Source organism: Oncorhynchus mykiss, chromosome 12 (assembly GCF_057628025.1).
Source record: "Oncorhynchus mykiss isolate SJ-2025 chromosome 12, ASM5762802v1, whole genome shotgun sequence".
NCBI lineage: Eukaryota > Metazoa > Chordata > Actinopteri > Salmoniformes > Salmonidae > Oncorhynchus > Oncorhynchus mykiss.
This window is the reverse complement of record NC_143033.1, coordinates 16,172,501-16,188,317: the sequence shown is the minus strand read 5'-3', so window position 1 is coordinate 16,188,317 and position 15,817 is coordinate 16,172,501. Positions and strand designations below refer to the sequence as shown.

The 15,817-nt window shown below is 42.1% G+C and overlaps 1 protein-coding gene across 4 annotated transcripts in view; it reads left to right on the top strand.

The window, feature by feature from the left end:
* The first annotated feature begins 986 nt into the window (after positions 1 to 986).
* Positions 987 to 15,817, top strand: part of LOC110537035 (fructose-1,6-bisphosphatase 1) — a 19,250-nt gene continuing 4,419 nt past the window's right edge. For 2 of the 4 annotated variants that reach the window (XM_021622749.3, XM_090191788.1), the window contains exons 1-3: positions 987 to 1,334; positions 2,948 to 3,110; positions 3,189 to 3,281. In XM_021622749.3, coding sequence (XP_021478424.2) covers positions 1,165 to 1,334; positions 2,948 to 3,110; positions 3,189 to 3,281 — 426 coding nt within the window. In that variant the 5' untranslated portion in view covers positions 987 to 1,164. The other 2 variants (XM_090191790.1, XM_090191789.1) reach the window with 2 other exon arrangements.

Sequence of the window (15,817 nt, the reverse complement as noted above, 5' to 3'; positions counted from 1 at the left end):
TTTTGATCATGGCCCATACACCTCAAAAGTAGAGCACTATGTAGGAATTAGGGTACCATTTCAGACACACAAGGATAAACATCTTTAAAAAGTGGAGCAGCGACAAAAACAACACATTGGATTGACCTATGTATGACCTGTACTTTAGACTCAGCTTTTCTCAGGAACATGCACAGAATGCATGCTTACCTTACAGGGCTGATAGCCAGCAGCTCATAAAATAGTTGTATGGAAAATGATTGATTCATATTTTCAATAATAAATGATTTATGATAATCTAGGCTATTATACCAATGTGCTGACCTCTATGTAATTTCATCATGACAGATTTTGCACCTGGTTTCTGTGGAGTATCTCTGGTACCTTTCATTACTTGTCAGACTGGTTTCCCAACACTAAATGACATATAAGACCCCACCAGACACCAGAGACACTGAATATCTGAAACCAGCTACAGAATGGTTTCTCTCATAACATTTGTACAAGTATTGGATTCATAGCCTGTCATTGTATTGTAGGCTAAACCAACAGTACATAATCCCACGTAAATGTAATTTGTGGCTTGCACTAAAACTAGTTCTCTCATTCAACATTGATCTAACTGCACACTATTCGCATTCTCCATTTGATCTATTTATGGATCATGTAGGCCTATCCAATGGATGGCCTATATAGCGTGCTGACAAGTCTCGTTCCATTTCAGCCAGCATCATCCTTTTACTACTTAGTTGTTCACTAATCTGAAAGCCAAATGCCAAATGACAGATGTGGATAGGTGAAAGCAACCATATTGAATGGCCATTGGCCAGGTGCAGCCATCAACATATTGCTTACCAGTCCTTTCAGATGTGAAATCCCCACCAAACGGGTTAGGGAGAGAATGGGTGGAGTAAATGGACAGTTTGGAACCAGGTCAACATTTTTGCTAACCTGTTTATACCTCTCAGCCAGTGCTCAACCACGCCCCTCCCGGTGAAAGGCCAACTGTGATTGGTTCAAACACCTGCACACCCTTTAGTTCAAACACCTGCACATCCTCTCAACTCTTTAGTTCTATTTTAACTTTAGGGTGAGGCTTTTAGGAACTCATCTGTCCCGGTCCCCCAATCAGCAGGAATAGGTCGCGCGGCAAACAAGCTCAAAGAACCAGTTCAGTTCGTCACCATGTCCGAACGATGCGCGTTCGATACTAATGTCGTTACCCTCACGAGATTCGTGCAGGAGGAGGGAAGGAAGGCGAAGGGAACGGGAGAACTGACCACCCTCCTCAACTCTATCTGCACAGCCGTTAAAGCTATCTCCACCGCTGTCAGAAAAGCTGGGATTGCCAACCTGTAAGTTTCTGTGTATGCATGTGAAAGTCTTGGTGTCCATTCAATTGGTCCTGTGTTGCTCAGTTGGTAGCGCGTGGCGCGTGTAACTCCAGGGTTGTTGGTTCGGTCCTCACAGGGTAAAGTAGGAAAATGTATGTATGTTAAAAGACAATGTAAAATGGCGACAGATTAACATGAGAATATTTAAAAAGCCACATGGATTTAGATTTTTTTCCACCAGAGATGTTTCCATCAAATTGACTTGTTGCGGATAAAAGGCTGTCCGTGATGACGTAGTGTACATAAAATACATATTGCGGTTGAATTGCCATGTAAGCTACCCAAAAATAGTGGTAAACTCCTTAATGTGCAAATATTGATATAATAACCATCCTATCTAAATAAATTGGAGTCACGTGATATGTTGTGGTCCTCCCACGACACCTCGGGAAAGCATGCAGTTGATTTAACTTCAGTGTGGTGAATGGAAAAGGGGATGAGCTTAATGCTCCTTTCCAATAAATAGGTCTTATTCTGGTGGCATGATGGTGAGTGCTTGGCTGCCGTTTTACAAATAAAAATAATATTGCTCTTCTCTATAATAATCTCATAATGTAGGTAGCCTACCTACACTGTATCAGCGAGCTGTTGGTTAAAGCACATGAGCCAACACCAGAATGGACACATTTTTCTATATAATGAAACAGTTTTTGTGACAACCATCAGTAGAGTTTAAAATGTGATGGACACCCATTTAACTTATATTTTTATTTTTGGTACATGGGAATTTAAAGGCAAAGTTATTTGTATGTGCATTACGTCATCACGCACAGCATTTAAACAGTTTGTTTTAATGGAAATAACATCTGAGATTTTTGAATATTTGCATAAAAATCTGTCACAAATTGGATGGAGAACTAGCTAGTGATATGGTCTGACAGTGATCATTTTTGTCACATCATGATGCTGCAGAAAATGTGAGTTGTGGATTCTTATCCCCTCTGTGCTGTACGGTAATCACAAAGCACTGGCAATAAGTGAATGATTATATCAATAGCAGGGACCGTCCAACCAACCAACCATATGCCGGGTAGGGAGACTAAATCAAATATTTACCTAGTCGGATATTATGCATGAGTCTGACAGTCCAGCTAATCAGGTAATACTGTTGTCAACTTCGACTCGGGTCAATGTCCATCCGATTCTTTCTTTGGACTCAATGTTGTTTTCATAAATGCAAGCCAGAGCTATTGTAATGCAATAGGCTACTCCCAAATCATTCATTTATTTCCTCTTGAGACATGTCTATTGTCTTCATTAGGAGGAAGTATAGGCCTATTACCTATTTATTGGGAATTTCTTTATAGTCCTCCATTGTCCGGAATTTCCTTGATGACTGACAGTCAATGAAGGCCAAAAGATGGTATCACTCTCTGTGCCCTGTGAGTTGAACCAGACACTGCATGCCCACTATCACAGAGCCTCCCTAGAAACACTTTACCCTTGTCCCTCCCTTCTTCCAATTGTGACAGAAATAGGCCTACTATGGTGATATTACTACTCACATGTCTGCCCCCTTCCCATCTTTCTATCCCTTCCTTCTTTCTCTCTCCTCTTCTCTCCCTCCCCTCCAGCTATGGCATTGCTGGGAGCACCAATGTGACCGGTGACCAGGTGAAGAAGCTGGATGTTCTGTCCAATGACATGGTCATCAACATGATCAAGTCCTCTTTCACCTCCTGTGTCCTGGTGTCAGAGGAGAACGAGAGGGCCCTCATTGTGGAGCCAGAGAAACGGGTAGGGGTGTGTGTGGTCCAGATTGAAGTTGAGATGTGTCTTGTAACATCAATGTGACAATGTCCTCTTATTTCACAGGGAAAATATATTGTGTGCTTCGACCCACTGGATGGCTCGTCAAACATTGACTGTCTTGTATCAATTGGAACCATTTTTGCCATCTACAGAAAGGTTGGTGACTCTTTTGTTATTATTCCTCTACGAAGCCCTTAGGCCCAAGGCAAAAAAAATGTACTAAGTTGTTCAAATGAAATATTGTTGTTCAAACAAGTTACTAAGTCGTTTGAACAGGTGATCTCATTTGAATGACTCAGCTGTATAAGGAAATTAGCAAACAGGAAACCACTCACCCAGAGGCGGCGCTCCTAGTGGCCAGAGACTTTAATGCAGGGAAACTTAAATCAGTTCTACCTAATTTCCATCAACATGTTTAACTTCACTAGGATAGGGCCACTATTTTCACCTCTGGATGAAAATCTTGCCCAAAGTAAACTACCTGCTACTCAGGCCCAGAAGCTAGGATATGCATATAATTGGTAGATTTGAATAGATTTGTTTGTTTGTAGTTATTCTATTGAATGCCATTACAGTATCCATTGACTTAGGACTCAAATTGCACTTCCTATTGCTTCCACTAGATGTCAACAGTCTTTAAGAATTGTTTCAGGCTTGTATTCTGAAAAATGAGAGAGTAGACCACTCTGAATGAGTGGACCCTACAGTGTCCGAGGTTTTTAATGCGCGTGACAGAGTGCGCCTTTCTTGTTTACCTTTTATATTGACAACGTTATTGTCCGGTTGAAATATTATCGATTAAGCTAAAAACAACCTGAGGATTGATTATAAACATCGTTGGACTTGTTTCTACGAACTTTTTTGGATTTTTCGTCTGCCTGTTGTGACTGTGTTTGAGCCTGTGGATTACTGAACAAAACGCTCTAACAGAGGTTTTGGGATATAAACAGGGACTTTATTGAACAAAACAAACATTTATTGAGTAAATGGGAGTCTTGTGAGTGCAACCATATGAATATCATCAAAGGTAAGTGATACATTTTTTTGCTATTTCTGACTTGTGTAACTCCTCTACTTGGCTGGTAACTGTTTGTAATGATTTGTCTGCTGGGCGATGTTCTCAGTTTGCAGACGACACTACAGTGGTAGGCTTGATTGCCAACAACGATGAGTCTGCCTACAGGTAGGAGGTGAGGGCCCTCGCAGTGTGGTGTCAGGAAAATAACCTCGCACTCAACGTCAACAAAACAAAGGAGATGATTGTGGACTTCAGGAAACAGCAGAGGGAGCACCCCCCCTATCCACATCGACGGGACAGTAGTGGAGAGGGTAGTAAGTTTTAAGTTCCTCGGCATACACATCACGGACAAACTGAATTGGTCCACCCACACAGACAGCGTTGTGAAGAAGGCGCAGCAGCAGCTCTTCAACCTCAGGAGGCTGAAGAAATTCGGCTTGTCACCAAAAGCACTCACAAACTTCTACAGATGCACAATCGAGAGCATCCTGTCGGTCTGTATCACCGCCTGGTACGGCAACTGCTCCGCCCACAACCATAAGGCTCTCCAGAGGGTAGTGAGGTCTGCACAACGCATCACCGGGGGCAAACTACCTGCCCTCCAGGACACCTACACCACCCGATGTCACAGGAAGGCCATAAAGATCATCAAGGACAACAACCACCCGAGCTACTGCCTGTTCACCCCGCTATCATCCAGAAGGCGAGGTCAGTACAGGTGCATCAAAGCTGGGACCGAGAGACTGAAAAATAGCTTATATTTCAAGGCCATCAGACTGTTAAACAGCCACCACTAACATTGAGTGGCTGCTGCCAACATACTGACTCAACTCCAGCCACTTTAATAATTGAAATTGATGTAAAAATGTATCACTAGCCACTTTAAACAATGCCACTTAATATAATGTTTACATACCCTACATTACTCATCTCATATGTATATACTGTACTCTATCATCTACTGCATCTTGCCATCTTTATGTAATACATGTATCACTAGCCACTTTAAACAATGCCACTTAATATAATGTTTACATACCCTACATTACTCATCTCATATGTATATACTGTACTCTATACCATCTACTGCTTCTCGCCTATGCCGTTCTGTACCATCACTCATTCATATATCTTTATGTACATAATCTTCATCCCTTTACACTTGTGTGTGTGTATAAGGTAGTAGTTGTGAAATTGTTAGGTTAGATTACTCGTTGGTTATTACTGCATTGTCGGAACTAGAAGCACAAGCATTTCGCTACACTCGCATTAACATCTGCTAACCATGTGTATGTGACAAATAAAATTTGATTTGAGATAATCGCATGGTATGCTTTCGCCGTAAAGCCTTTTTGAAATATGACACCGTGGTTGGATTAACAAGAAGTTCATCTTTAAACCGATGTATAACACTTGTGTGATTTATGAATTTTTATCATAAGCATTTCTGTTTTTGAATTTGGCGCTCTGCAATTTCACTGGATGTTGGCCAGGTGGGACGCTAGCGTACACTAGTGAGGTTAATGTGCAACCAGAGGGGGAAAAAATTCTAGATCACCTGTACTCCACACACAGAGACTTGTACAAAGCTCTCCCTCACCCTCCATTTGGTAAATCCAACCACAACTCTACCCTCCTGATTCCTGCTTACAAGCAAAAATTAAAGCAGGAAGCACCAGTGACACGGTCTATAAAAAAAATGGTCAGATGAAGCAGATGCTAAACTACAGGACTGCTTTGCTATCAGACTGGAATATGTTTCGAGATTCTTCTGATGGCATTGAGGAGTACACCACATCAGTCACTGGCTTTATCAATAAGTGCATTGAGGATGTCGTCCCCACAGTGACTGTACGTCCATACCCCAACCAGAAGCCATGGATTACAGGCAACGTTCGCATTGAGCTAAAGGGTAGAGCCGCCGCTTTCAAGGTGCGGGACTCTAACCCGGAAGTTTATAAGAAATCCTGCTATGCCCTGCGACGAACCATCAAACAGGCAAAGCGTCAATACAGGGCAAAGCGTCAGTACTACACTGGCTCCAATGCTTGTCTTGTGTGGCAGGGCTTACAAACTATTAGACTACAAAGGGAAGCACAGCCGCGAGCTACCCAGTGACACGAGCCTACCAGACAAGCTAAATCACTTCTAAGCTTGCTTCGAGGCAAGCAACACGGAGGCATGCATGAGAGCATCAGCTTTTCCTTAAAACATTGATCACGCTCTCCGTAGCCAACGTGAGTAACACCTTTAAACAGGCCAACATTCACAAGGTTGCAGGGCCAGATGGATTACCAGGATGTGTGCTCTGGGCATTTGATGACCAACTGGCAGGTGTCTTCACTGACATTTTCAACATGTCCCTGATTTGAGTCTGTAATACCAACATGTTTCAAGCAGACCACCATAGTCCCTGTGCTCAAGAACACGAAGGCAACCTGCCTAAATGACCACAGACCCGAGGCACTCATGTCCGTAGCCATGAAGTGCTTTGAAAGGCTGGTCATGGCTCGCATCAACACCATTATCCCAGAAACCCTAGAGCCACTCCAATTTGCATACAGATCTACAGATGATGCAACCTCTATTGCACTCCACACTGCCCTTTCCCACCTGGACAAAATGAACACCTATGTGAGAATGCTATTCATTGACTACAGCTCAGCGCTCAACACCATAGTACCCTCAAAGCTCATCACTAAGCTAAGGACCCTGGGACAAAATGCATCCCTCTGCAACTGGATCCTGGACTTCCTGACGGGCCGCCCCCAGGTGGTGAGGGTAGGTAACAACACATCTGCCACACTGATCCTCAACACAGGAGCCCCCCAGGGGTGCGTGCTCAGTCCTCTCCTGTACTCCCTGTTCACACACAACTGCATGGCTAGGCACGACTCCAACACCATCAGTAAGTTTGCAGATGACACAACAGTGTTAGGCCTGATCACCGACTACGACGAGACAGCCTATAGGGAGGAGATCAGAGACCTGGCCGGGGGGTGCCAGAATAACAACCTATCCCTCAACGTAACCAAGACTAAGGAGATGATTGTGGACTACAGGAAAAGGAGGAACGAGCACAACCCCATTCTCATCGACGGGGCTATAGTGGAGCAGGTTGAGAACTTCAAGTTCCTTGGTGTCCACATCACCAACAAACTCGAATGGTCCAAACACACCAAGACAGTCGTGAAGAGGGCACGACAAAGCCTATTCCCCCTCAGGGAAATGAAAAGATTTTGGAATGGGGCCTGAGATCTTCAAAAGGTTCTACAGCTGCAACATTGAAAGCATCCTGACTGGTTGCATCACTGCCTGGAACGGCAATTGCTCGGCCTCCAAACGCAAGGCACTACATATCTACATGTACGTACTACCTCAATCAGCCCGACTAACCGGTGTCTGTATGCAGCCTCGCTACTGTTATAGCCTCGCTATTGTTTATTTTTCACTGTCTTTTTAACTGTTTTTATTTCTTTACTTACCTATTGTTCACATAATACCTTTTTTGAACTGTTGGTTAGAGCCTGTAAGTAAGCATTTCACTGTAAGTTTGTATTCGGCGCACGTGACACTTTGATTTGATTTATTTGGTCTTTTCTCTAAGCATAACTTGTTACGCAGCTTGTCAGACCGTGTAATGGTTGCTGCAGCCGTTCATTTGTATTTATTATGGATTCCCCATTAGCAGTTATACAACTTTAAACACATAATACATTCTCAACAGATTTCACAACACATCACTGATTCCATGATTATTCATTGACTGTTCTTTGATAACCTAAAGCAGGGCTGCTTCTGAATGCCATAACTTTTAAGTGAGGAGCAGAGCGTAATTCGAGCAGATCCCTCTCCTGCTCCAATTTTGCTCTGGTACTGCTCAGCCACAAGGTCTGGGCTTGTTCTGCCGAGCATTTTTTGTTTCCTTTATCACTCTTCTTTATCACTTCTTACTGGGACCCTATCCACAGTAGCCTATATCTAGTTTACAGCACTGGTGTAAAGTACTTAAGTAAAAAATACTTTAAAGTACTAAAATAGTTTTTGGGGGTATCTGTACTTTACTTTCCTATTTATATTTTTTTATATTTACTCGTTACATTTTGAATGCTTAGCAGGACAGGAAAATTGTCTAATTCACACACTTATCAAGAGAACATCCCTACTGCATCTGATCTGGCAGACTCACTAAAGACATGCTTCATTTGTAAATTGTGTGTTGGAGCATGCCCCTGGCTATCCATAAATAAATACAAGAAAATTATGCCGTCTAGTTTGCTTAATAAAAGGCATTTGAAATGTATACTTTTACTTTCGATACTTAATTATATTTAAAACCAAATGCTTAACCTTTTACTCAAGTAGAATTTGCTGGGTGACTTTCACTTTTACTTGAGTCATTTTCTATTAAAGTATCGTTTCTTTTACTCAAGTATGACAATTGGGTACTTTTTCCACCACTGGTTTACAGTGGCTTCAGAAGGTAAATCAGACCCCTTAACTTTTTCCACATTTTGTTACTTTACGGCCTTATTCTAAAATGTCTTAAATATATTTTCCTCATTCTACACAATGACAAAGCAAAACAGGTTTAGAAATGTTTGCTAATTTACAAAAAATAAAAAAACAAACTTAAGTATTCAGACCCTTTACTCAGTACTTTGAAGCACCTTTGGCAGCCATTACAGCAATGTGTCTTGGGTATGACGCTACAAGCTTGGCACACATGTATTTGGGGAGCTTCTCTGCAGATCCTCTTAAGCTTGTTGTCTTGGCTGTGTGCTTAGTCGTTGTCCTGTTGGAAGGTGAACCTTCGGCCCAGTCTGAGGTCCTGAGCACTCTGGAGCAAGTTTTCATCAAGGATCTCTCTGTACTTTGCTCCGTTCATCTTTGCCTCGATCCTGACTATTCACCCAGTCCCTGCCGCTGAAAAACATCCCCACAGCTTGATTCTGCCACCACCATGCTTCACCGTAGGGATGGTGCCAGGTTTCCTCCAGATGTGATGCTTGGCATTCAGTCGAGTTCAATTTCGGTTTCATCAGACCAGAGAATCTTGTTTGTAATTGTCTGATAGTCTTTTAGGTGCCTTTTGGCAAACTCCAAGCGGGCTGTCATGTACCTTTTTTACTGAGTGGCTTCCGTCTGGCCACACTACCATAAAGGCATGATTGGTGGAGTGCCTCAGATGGTTGTCCTTCTGGAAGGTTCCCCCATCTCCACAGAGGAACTCTAGAGCTCTGTTAGTGACAAGTGGGTTCTTGGTCACCTCCCTGACCAAGGCCCTTCTCCCCCGATTGCTCAGTTTGGCCGGGCGGCCAGCTCTAGGAAGAGTCTTGGTGGTTCCAAACCTCATCCATTTAAGAATGACGGACAATTCCTTTGACCTCATGGCTTGGTTTTTGCTCTTACATGCACTGTCAACTGTGGGACCTTTTTATATAGACGTGTGTGTGTGTGTGCCTTTTTCAAATCATGTCCAATCAATTGAATTTACCACAGGTGGACTCCAAGTTATAGAAACATCTCAAGGATGATCAATGCAAACAGGATCCACCTGAGCTTTTTTTTTTTGTCTCCTAGCAAAGGGTCTGAATACTTATGTAAATAAAGGTATTTCAGTTTTTATTAAAAAATGTTGCTTTGTCATTATGAGGTAGATTGCAGAGTTTTTAATACATGTTATTATTTTACAATAAGGCTGGAATTTTAAATCTGGAAAAAGTCAAAGGCTCAAGGCACGGTATACTCTACTTTCTAACATTAGGATATGTAGTTTCTATTTGGAAGGACTTCAAATATATAAACAGATGTTTTAGGTAGGCACTACATAGGCTACTGTCAAATGTATTTGAGTTTTCCTTGGAATAGAATCACCATAATATAAATACATGTAATTAAGCTAAAATATCAGAAATACATTTACATTGGAGTCATCAGACGATCTTATCCAGAGTTACTTAGTGCATTCATCTCAATGAAGTAACTCAGCGAAGTCAGAGCTAGAAAGAGGGAAAAAGAGTCAAGTGCAAGTGTTAATTCACAAAATTATTTTTTGTGTGGGGGTTTGACATCAGAGGGGTTGAGTGTTTGTTTCTTGAGGAGGGGAGTGACTCAGGCCATTTTGAAGTCAGAGGGGATGCAGCCAGTGGTCAGGGATGAGTTGATGAGTGACGTGCGGAATGGAAGGTCTCCAGAGATGGTCTGAAGGAGGGGTTGGGGTCGAGCGTGCAGGTTGTCGGGCAGCCGGACCTCACTAGTCGTAAGATTTCTTCTGGCGTGAAAGGGGAGAAAAAGGTCAAGGCGTAGGGTAGTTATGTATGAGTGGGACCAGTTGATTTCAGTAGGCTGAGTGAATAAAGAGCGGATGAAAAGCAGGTTGATGACAGTGGTTGACAAAGTTGTCGGCAGAGCGGGGGGGGGGGGGGGTGTAGGATTAAGGAGGGAGGAGAAGGTGAAGAGTTTCCTTGGGTTGGAGGCAGAAGCTTGAAATTTAGATAAAGTGGCTTTAGCAGCAGATACAGAGGAAGAGAAGGATGATAGGTCTTCCGGAAGTTTAGTTTTCCTCAGCTGACTGCAGCCCTGTTCTTTAAGGTTGCACTGAGGAAAGGGGGAAGTGTGAGTTACAGGCTGTGGAAAGGGAGGATGGTAGGCTTGACGAGGTAGAACCAGAAGGGAGGGATTTAGCAAAAGGGAGAGATGATAAGAGAGAAGATTGTGATGGCGGATGAGATTAGTAGGCGAACAGCCTCAAGTACAGATGAGGTCAAGCGTATTGCCTGCCTTGTGAGTGGAAAGGGTGAGGTCATGCGTATGAGTGGAAAGGGTGAGGTCAAAAGAGGCAAGGAGGGAAATAAATGAATCGAAGGCAGACGTCGGGAGGTTGAAGTTGCACAGTACAAAGAGCGCTGAGCCATGTCAGGAAATTAGCTTATCAAGGTGTGAAGCTTATTGATGAACTCTCCAAGGAAACCTGGTGGGCAATAGATGTCCACTCAAGCTTAACATTGTTGTCAAGTGACAGTAACCGCATGGAATTCAAATAAGGAGAAGGACAGGTGAGGGAGTAAAGAGAATCTCAATTTAGGACAAATCAGCAGCACTGTGCCACCACGGCAATGAACCGATGCTCTCAGACTATGAGAGAAAACAGTCCGGTGAAGAGAGCAGCTGGAGTAGCAGTGTTCTCTGGGGTGATCCATGTCAACGTCAGAGCCAAAAAGTCGAGGGACTTCAGGGCAGTATAGGCTGAGATGAACTCTGGGTTCTTGACCACAGACCAGAAGTTCCAAACGCTGCTGAAGAACAATAATTCGACATGGGTTGTGCATGCATGGTACACTAAATTAGAAGGGGTTGCAGCCAAGGGGTGGGGAGTGTCTGTAAAGCCTGCAGGGAGAGGAGCGAGCAGGGATAGAAAACACACATAGTTGCCAAAGCTACAAAATGAGAAAATAACTATGTAAGATACACAAGTGGTTGGGAGCCTTTCTTTCTTTCCTTCTTGGAATAACTCTGCATATGTCACCAATTGCCATTCCAAAAATAATATTTTTTTGTTGTAGGGAATTTTGGGGGGGGGCATATCTTCTACGTAATGGTGGCGCTCTAAAGATGGTTAAAATCCCATAGGAACACAGTCATTTTAAAAGCGCAGGGCTTGTGCAACGTTCCATTACTACATTTTTTGTCTTACAGGAATGATATACATGCATATGAGGAGAAAGCTGAAGTCGTAACCTTTTCACGGATGTAATATGATCTTGTCTGATTTCGAGTTTGTCCGCTAGATCACATGACGTGACTTGGCCACTTGAAACCAGATACGTCTGTCTGGTTTGATCTGGTTTGGGTAGTACTTCACTGTGCGAAAATTGCGGAAATAACAAGCATACAGGTGAGGTAAACATCAATATTGTGCCCATTGGAAACGAGTGAAAGTTAGTTAGTTTGATGGATGGATGCGTTCAAGGTAATGTCATGTTAAATGGATTACATTACGACGACCACCAGGGTGTACCCTTTCCGTGCATACAACATGTTTGTACTTTTGGTGACTTGATAGTCAGTCTGATTTGCTCATGTATTATTTATATATTTTCTGTAAACAGTATATTGAATTTGTGGAGTGCATTTCCCACGCTCAATACACATGTGAAACTTGTTGGTGCCTGCTTCTGTGCACAAATCACTTGACCGCTGCAGTTTGAGATTTATTCCCTTTTATTTATGAAAAGAAGCTGATACTAGCCTTTATTATTTAAGATGTATTTATTATAGTTTAGTTAATAAATCAATTTGTGTTTCTATTAAAATACATTTTACAGTAGTCTATGTATTGCTTACCAAAAACCATCTGTTAATCAATTTGAAGTCCTTAAAAAAAAAAGACATCCTGATGTTAGAAAGTAGAATATAAACGCAACATGCAACAATTTCAACGATTTTACTAAGTTACAGTTCATATAAGGAAAACAGTCAATTGAAATAAATGCATTAGGCCCTAATCTATTGATTTTTACATGACTGGAAAAACAGATGCATCTGTTGGTCACAGATCCGAAAACCAGTCCGTCTCTGGTGTGACCACTATTTGCCTCATGCAGCGCAACATATCTCCTTTGCATAGAGTTAATCAGGTTGTTGATTGTGCCATGCTGTCCCACTCCTCTTCAATGTCTGTGCGACATTGGTGGGAACTGGAACACACTGTTGATGCAGAGCATCCCAAGCGTGCTCAATGGGTGACAGCCACTGCTTGATTCGTATGCAGGCCATGGAAGAACTGGGTCATGTTTCAACTTCCAGGAATTGTGTACAGATCCTTGTGACATGGGGCAGTGCATTATCATGCTGAGACATGGTGATGGTGGCAGATGAATGGCACGACAATGGACCTCAGGATCGCGTCACGGTATCTCTGTGCATTCAAATTGACATTGATAAAATGCAATTGTGTTCGTTGTCTGTTGCTTATGCCTGCCCATACCATAAACCCACTCTGTTCACAATGTTGACTTCAGCAAACTGTTCGCCCACACAATGCCATACACATGGTCTGCGGTTGTGAGGCCGGTTGGACATACTGCCAAATTTTCTAAAATGACACGAGGTGGCTTATGGTAGAGAAATTCATGTTAAATTCTCTGGCAACAGCTCTGGTGGACATTCCTGCAGTCAGCATGCCAATTGCACGCTCCCTCAACTTGAGACATCTGTGGTGTTGTGTGATACAACTGCACATTTTTTGTGGCCTTTTATTGTCCCCAGCACAAGGTGCACCTATGTAATGATGGTGCTGTTTTATCAGCTTAAAATTGAAAAGCTGAAATGTTTTGTCAATAAGTATTTAATTCCTTTGTTAGGGCAAGTCTCCTAAGTTCAGGAGTAAAAATGTGCTTAGCAAGTAACATACTAAGTTGCATGGACTCACTCTGTGTGCAATAATAGTGTTTAAATTATTTTTGAATGCTACCGCATCACTGTACCCCACACCTACAATTACCTATAAGGTCCCTCAGTCGAGAAGTGAATTTCAAACACAGATTCAACAACGAAGACCAGAGGTTTTCCAATGCCTCGTAAACAAGGGCACCTATTGGTAGATGAAAAAAATATATATCCCTTTGAGCGTGGTGAAGTTATGAATTACACTTTGGATGGTGTATCAATACACCCAGTCAGAAAGTAAAACTCAAAATGTGGCTAAGAAATTAATTATTTCCTGAATACAAAGCATTAGGTTTGGGGCAAACATGACATTATCACTGAGAAAGAAGTGGAATAGAGCTAAGCACAATCAAAATCCTAGAGGAAAACCTGGTTCAGTCTGCTTTGTAACAGACACTGGGAGACACTCACCTTTCAGCAGCACAATAACCTAAAACACAAGGTCCCAAGACGACATTGAATGTTCCCGAGTGGCCTAGTTACATTTGACTTAAATTGTCTTAAATCTATGGCAGACTTGAAAATGGCTGTGTAGCAATGATCCACAACCAACTTGACAGAGCATGAAGAATTTAAAAGAATGTGCAAATATTGTACAATCCAGGTGTGCAAAGCTCTTAGACTTACCCAGAAAGACTCACAGCTGTAATCGCAGCTAAAGGTGATTCTAACATGTATTGCCTCAGGAGTGTGAATACTTATGTAAATTAGATTTCTGTATTTAAATTTCAATACATTTGAGCACATTTCTAAAAACAGGTTTTCACTTTTGCCTCTTAAGGATCCGCCCCTTTTTTCAATTTCTGCCTAAAATTACATACCCAAATCTAACTGCCTGTAGCTCAAGACCTGAAGCATAGATATGCATATTCTTGATACCATTTGAAAGGAAACACTTTGAAGTTTGTGGAAATGTGAAATGAATGTAGGAGATTAGCGCATTAGATCTGGTAAAAGATAATACAAAGGAAAAAAAAAACATGTTTTTCTGTACCATCTTTGAAATGCAAGAGAAAGGGCATAATTAATTATTCTAGCCCCTGCGCAATTTATACTTTGGCGACTAGATGGCAGCACTGTATGTGGAAAGTTTTAGAGTGATCCAGTGAAATCTTACACATCTATTTAAAATGTTGTTTCAAGACATTTTGTATGAATGCTTCGATAATGTATTTTGTATAAAGCCCCACTTACATGCTATGGCACTCAGAAACAGCCCTATTTTAGGCTATCAAAGAACTGTCAATGAACAATCCTATCAATGGATGGAATCAGTGAATGAATGGCTGCAGCAACCATTACACGGTCTGACAATCTGTATAACAAATGAGGCCTAATTAGACAAAATAACAATTACTCTCCTTTGAATGACTTATCTTGTTTGAACGACTTAGTATCTTGTTTGAACGACTTAGTATCTTGTTTGAACGACTTAGTATCTTGTTTGAACACATTTTTTTTTACTAAGTCGTTCAAACAAGAATTCCAAGAGGCACATTATAAAAAATGGAAAAAAAGAAACTGCCTTGGGCTTCAGGGCTTCCTAAAATTGATTAAATAGTTTATTTCCCCTCATCAATCTACACACAATACCCCATACTGACAAAGCAAAGACAGGTTTTTAGAAATGTTTGCCAATTTATACAAAAAAATAACTGAAATATTACATTTACATACGTATTCAGACCCTTTACTCAGTACTTTGTTGAAGCACATTGGCAGTGATTACAGCTTTGAGTCTTCTTAGGTATGATGCTACAAGCATGACACATCTGTATTTGGGGAGTTTCTCCCATTCTTCTCTGCAGATCATCTCAAGCTCTGTCAGGTTGGATGGGGAGCTTTGCTGCACAGCTATTTTCAGGTCTCTCCAGAGATGTTCGATCGGGCTCTGGCTGGGCCACTCAAGGACATTCAGAAACTTGTCCTGAAGCCACTCCTGCATTGTCTTGGCTGTGTGCTTAGGGACGTTGTTGTGTTGGAAGGTGAACCTTCGACCCAGTCTGAGGTACTGAGCGCTCTAGAGCAAGATTTCATCAAGGATCTCTCTCTGTACTTTGCTCCATTCATCTTTGCCTCAATCCTGACTAGTCTCCCAGTCCCTGCCACTGAAAAACATCACCACAGCATGATGCTGCCACCACCATACTTCACCGTAGGGATGGTGTATGGTTTCTTCCAGACGTGACAGTGGTTTCTCATGGTCTGAGAGTCTTTAGGTGCC